This window comes from Carex rostrata, chromosome 28 (genome assembly GCF_964058835.1).
Source record: "Carex rostrata chromosome 28, lpCarRost1.2, whole genome shotgun sequence".
Lineage (NCBI taxonomy): Eukaryota > Viridiplantae > Streptophyta > Magnoliopsida > Poales > Cyperaceae > Carex > Carex rostrata.
In genome coordinates this window covers 7,076,575-7,083,002 of record NC_135945.1, presented here as the reverse complement: position 1 = coordinate 7,083,002, position 6,428 = coordinate 7,076,575, and the positions used below count along the sequence as shown (strand labels likewise).

Below are 6,428 nucleotides of genomic sequence, written 5' to 3'. Positions count from 1 at the left end.
AAGTACCAACTTAAGCTTCGTATTAATTTGAGTTCGATGTCAACTTAACCTTCATATTGAAGCGGAGCGTATGGATCTTATAGTGGATCAGATCAATTTTCAAACTTTCAATAAGAGCATATTATAAAATATATATTATGAATCAAATAATGAAATTGTGAAGCATTTGAGCCTGATCTAATTTGTTGCATCTATATATTCAGCCATCAAATCCTATGGCGACAAGAAGATGAACTTTGTCCCGGGCCTTTCTAACCACCTAGCAAGTGATCTTCCACATGGCATCATTGTGGGGGATCTCAATTCCCCCTTCTCCACCATGCTTTATCAAATGGCCCATCGCCTCCTCAACTCAGATGCAATCGTGCTAAACATGATCCAAGGACTTGACCCAACTGTCGAATCGTATTTTACACAAAAGTTCACTAACTATTTACCTGTGGGTCCCTTCCACCTCCTAAATTCATCTGAAATCGAGCAAGCAAGTGACCCCTATGGTTGTATCTCATGGCTTGACCAATACGAACGGGCTACCGTGGCTTACATCAGCTTAGGCACAATTGTAACTATTTCTCCATCAGAGCTTACCTCACTTGCCAATGGCTTAGAAGCAAGCGGTGCATCATTCATTTGGTCTCTAAAAGAAAATGCACAATCCCTCCTTCCCTCAGGGTTTATTGACAGGATGAATGAGACGGGAAAAGGGAAAATTGTTCCGTGGGCCCCACAAAACAGTGTACTTGGACATAAAGCAGTAGGTGTATTTGTTTGTCATTGCGGGTGGAACTCGGTGATGGAAAGTATTGCCGCAGGCGTTCCAATCCTTTGTAGGCCGTTCTTTGCTGAACAGTTGGTAAATGCGAAAGCAATCTGGCATGTATGGAAGATTGGAATACCAACGCGAAAGCAATCTGGCATGTATGGAAGATTGGAATTCTGTTAGATGGAGGAAATTTTTACAGAGGAAGGATTGCAAAAATTAATATGCAAAGTTGTATTTTTATATATTAATAGTTATTAATATATGTTTTATCGGGTATTTATACTGGTATCGGGTCGGGTTCGGTTATAGGTCGGATAATTAAATGAAACTTATATCCTATCCATTACAGTATCGGTTCCGGTTCAGATTCGGATCGGATATTAAATTATTAATTTTGTAACCATACTCATAATTTAACCGGTTATATTTTTTAAACCATACCCTATCCAAATTAATCGGATCCGGGTCGGTTCCGGATCGAATCCGGATCGGTTCTGGATTGGATCCGGGTCGATTCCGGATCGGATCGGTTAATCGGATAAAATTAGCACCTCTAGATAGAATATGCATGTCAATCACTATCAGGATGTACAATGTGGTTGCATTGTTTGTCTCGTTTTTGTTGGCTTTTTGCCTCATAAAATATTTCCGCGTTGTCATTCTCTACCTGTCTTTAATTTATCAGTTACAATTATTAATTCACAACTAAACTAAAACTACGTTAACAATCTATATTAATGTGTGCACATTACAAAAATTAAAAAAAAAAAGGTTAACAATCTATTTGTGTACCTAAACAATTAGAAGGATTTCTCAATTTATGAATACAGATAATACAAAGTGTGCACATCAGAAGAAAAAAAAAATGGTTAAGAATCTGTTTTTTTTATTATTATTGTTTCTAAATCTCCAAATTGTGAAAAGAAAAAAGAAAATGAAAAAACCTTAAAAGAATTGCATTAGCATGTTGTATAAATACAAAATTAATTAAATATTAATGCATTAGGCGGCAAGAAGAGCAATTAATAATGGGTCCCATTAAGCCTAACATTAAAAATGCATTAAAAATATATAATTAAGCAGACAAACCTTGACCGAATAACAAATTAATACCAAATATGGACAACAATAGCAACTTTTTTTTCTTTTTTTTTTTAATTTGTTTTAATCAATGGACAACAACAGCGTGTAGAGTGATCCCGAGACCCCAGTAACCTAGAAAATGAAATATCTGACTTAATTTGGTGGCTGCTGCATGTCCATAGAAAGATAATGAATGATTTGATGTTACAAGGGACCGGAACAAACAAACAAACAAACAAAATAATTTACATTGAACTCCACACAAAATAGTAAACATAGTTATATAATTTGAATTCCGATTACAAAGTCACAAATCTAAGTTATATAATTTGAAAAGTGATTGGGGTTGGACCAATGGTAGAATGCCACGGTGAGACTAGACTAGCACGTGGATTATTAATTCTTGGCAGCCTGCCTAGCTACGATGATCTACAATACAAATCACCAATCAGCATCGATCACTACCCACCCTATTAATTAATTAATTCTAAATTTATAATCGCACGGACTCGAATCATTGAATCTGAAGTCTGAACCCACGAAACATGCACAATTAAAGGCATATACCATCATCAGAGTCTTTGTCAGAAAATTAAACCAAATTAAGTGTTGGATTTTGACCGGCAAGACACCTTGAATCGTTCGTTGCCTGAAGATGAAATAATAAATACAGTACCAGTACCAGTACCAGTCTACCAGACACCCCATTGTGTAGATCGATGGAAATCTAAAACAATATAATATTCACCACTCAATCCATTTATGATCGAATTTCTTTCATTTAGACGATCCAGTTCCAGTCCAATAAAATAATTAATAAATAAATACAGTATATGCATGCTACCATGAACCATCGATGCGGTGGCAGCTACCTAGCTAGCTATCCCTCATAGTTATAGTCATAGTCAGAAAAACAGAATTCAAAAATAAAATCCTCACTAAAAGGAACTGAACACCTGTTCCTAAAATATATTTGTTGAGCCATATATATGGGTATGGCAAACAAGAAATGATGATGTGTACTGCTTTAATGACAAAAGTCCCTAAATCAATTAGACAATTAATTATTCTCATAATATGCTCTTTATTGAATTATTGGTCAGGAAATGTTAAAGAATCCATCTCAGAACACATCCAACGGTACAAGAGCCTCAAAATCTGGATATGATATATGATGATCCCTCCCATAAAGCTTAGCTAGGAAGAGTTCAAGGAACCAGTGGTGCCTGTACTGATGCTAGAATACTGTTGCTCCAGCGTTCTCTTCTCGGAGTAGCTGCCAGAGATATGTATATGTTTTTCTATTTTTGTTCTTTTAAGGCTAGAACTGGTTATATTTTAATTTTGGGCTTCATCCGACCCATAGTTTTCTTTATACGAAGCTAGCTAGGCCCTTAATTAGAGGTTTTTCTATTTGTCGACCGGCTTACTTAATTTGTTGGGTATTGGGATGTTTTTAGCTTTTATATATATATATATATATAGAGAGAGAGGTAGGCTAATAAACAATCGATTGTTCCTAGCCTCCCGTGCAACTAAGTCGTTTTTGAATTTTTAAAGTCCAAATGATCGATCCAAACCGTTAGATGTGATCTCCATATTAAAATGTGCTAGGAGACCAAATTTTACATTTTTTGGAATTTTTTTACTATTTATTAAGCCACTTTGAAAATCGCTAATCCAACGGTAGCTTCTGATTTTACTGTTTGGTTAAGCCACCGTTGGATCAGCGATTTTCAAAGTGGCTTAATAAATAGTAAAAAAATTCCAAAAAATGTAAAATTTGGTCTCTTAGCACATTTTAATATGGAGATTACATCTAACGGTTTGGATTGATCATTTGAACTTTAAAAATCGAAAAATGACTTGGTTGCACGGGAGGCTAGGAACAATCAATTGTTTATTAGCCTACCTCTATATATATATATATATATATATATATATATATATATAGTTTCAATAAATTAAGTTAGAATCAAACTATCCGACAGTTTTAATTAATATTTACAAGTAATTAATTTTTATAATAATTATATGAATCCCCCCATCATCCCCCATCTCTTAAACTCTCCATACATATTTTAGAGGTGAGTTTTTTTTTTCTCAATACCGTCCACATTTCTCACGATCTATGAGGAATTTTGCAAATCTAAAATCACGAACATATTATACGCAATTTTATCTTTCAAATGAGATTCATTATGACATACTTTCGGGCTCATCGTCACACAAGTATTTATACCTCATCGTGCAAGTATTTATACATATACTTGTAAGTATTTATCCCCAATCGTGTTTAATTTTCATAAACTAACTTAACTAACTAGTTTAATTAAATTTATTCAAAACACTGTGGTCTTCCAAATTTAATTAAATTCATAGGTATAAACAAACTGAATGTCTTAGAAAGTACTCAGCTGTAAACAAACTGAAAACACACAGTGGTATGTGCATCCTATGGACACAATTTTAGTCATCATTGATTGATTGAAATGATAGGATCCTAGTGATTGTTTCATCTGTGTGCATAGTTGTGCTGCTAGCAGACTTCATCGTAGAAGGAATTGAATCAAACTAGACCGAAAACTGAATCAACCGGACCAGGACAGTCACCACTCAGAAGTCCCAAGAGAGCCACTGAATCAAACCAGATCAGGAACTGAATCAACCAGACCAGGATTGTCACCACTCAGAAGTTCCAAGAGAGGCACTAAATCAAACCGAATCAGGAACTGAATCAACCAGATCGGGACAGTTACCACTCAGAGGTCTCAGTGAAGAACCACCAGTGCAGAAAGCGGAAAAGGGAGAGAGATCGAAGAGGAGTAGAAGAAAGAGAGCACATTAAATAAATCCAACACAAACAACATATAAAGTAAGTAACTATATGTACAACTCGTTCCACCCACTCTTCCATTGCCAGAGAGAGGAAGAAGAGCTCAAAAGAAGATAAGAAAAAGCGAAGAGCAATAACCAGATCCACGAAATGAAAGAACAAAAAAAAATAGTTGCCAAATCTACAAGATTGAAGCACCGGCTCGAACGATGACAGAGCAATGAGCAAGCACTGACTAAAAAAATATAGATGAGGTGGAGAAAGAGAGCAGAATTAGAGTGGGGTGGGGAGAGAAAGAGGGGGGGAGTGCGCTTATCGCCATGGCGATAAAATCGTCTCTGACTTGAGCGGCACTGCTTCCCTTTTAATTATTTTCCTCTTTTGAAACACATTTCTTTCAACGTTACATACATAAAACTATAAACATAAAGCAACAGAAAGAAAAAAACTCTGAAAATACATCTGTTGAATTTATTAATTGGTACGCCCGTTATGGGAAACCTGAATTCAAAACTTGATCCGTTATGAAGAGATGCTAACCCGTTATGAAAAGGTGCAGACCCTTTTTGAAGAGGTGCAGACCCTTTATGAATAGGTGCATTGGTTTTATATAAACCATCCATATATATCTCTCTCTCAATCCATCAGAAGAAAAACGTATGAATAGTGACTGCCAAAAATAGAGAGAAAAGATAGAGAGCACCAAGAAGCACTATGTTAAGGCTTGAAGGTTTTAGGTCATGGAAAACGCAGGGCTTCCGACGTCGGCTTGAGATTTCTTGCAGAACCAGTGATACTGCTCCGATCGCAAGATCCGCTTCCGCACGAAGATTAACGGAGTAATATGTAAGTTATATTCGTTAATTAACATTAGTATCAGAGCCCATGTGATGGCATGTATTATGGTTTTAATCACGATTATTTTGTTTATGCATTTCCAAGTTTTGCATAAATTTAATGTTTTCGGATAAATCTGTTTATTCATGAGAATAATTTTTTTTTTGAAAAACATATTTTACATATTCTAATTTTTGTTTTTTCGAAAACATTAGAATTGTTTATTTTATGTAAATCTGTTTCATAACTTTTCGAAAACATTAGAATTATTTTACGTAAATCTGTTTATACATTAGAATTGTTAAGATTTGATTTACAAATATTTTTTGGTATATTTGATAAATCTAAATATGAATTTTATTTTAAAAACGTATTTAATTGTATTCACTGTTTTTGGAGATTTTTTAAATGTATATTTTGGAGATGCATTGCAAAACAGTGATCTTGTATAGTGGAAATGAGAGATGCAAAGCAAAACAATGCATCTTTAGTTTATTTCAGATCTTATACAACTAGGTTGGACAATTGTTTGATCCAAATGAATTACAACTGTCCAAAGAACCATTTTTTTTCTACTTTTTCCGAATTGGATGATTGATATTTACCAAGGGAGACTAATGCCTTACCACTACACTACACTACAATGACTTTCTTATTATTATCTTGAATTTTTATATTATATATACATACTACAAAACAGTGGCTATTTAATCCATATAATTTTAATGAAATTTTTTTTAGAAGCTATTAATGATATTTTTTTTTGGAAATTTTTTATTTAAGTACCTTTTTTTTATATGTACAATTTTTTATTTATTATTTTTTAATGATGCTATTCCAGTTCGATTAAGTACTAATATTATTAATGAATTTTTTTGAAATTTATACAATTAGTTGTATAAATATTCT

At 34.1% G+C, this 6,428-nt stretch overlaps 1 protein-coding gene across 1 annotated transcript; it reads left to right on the top strand.

The window, feature by feature from the left end:
• The first annotated feature begins 229 nt into the window (after window positions 1-229).
• On the top strand, window positions 230-943 carry LOC144545704 (anthocyanidin 3-O-glucosyltransferase 7-like). Its single transcript, XM_078294252.1, has one exon. It carries the CDS (start codon window positions 230-232, stop codon window positions 941-943), a length of 714 nt encoding a protein of 237 aa, XP_078150378.1.
• Window positions 944-6,428: the final 5,485 nt, after the last annotated feature.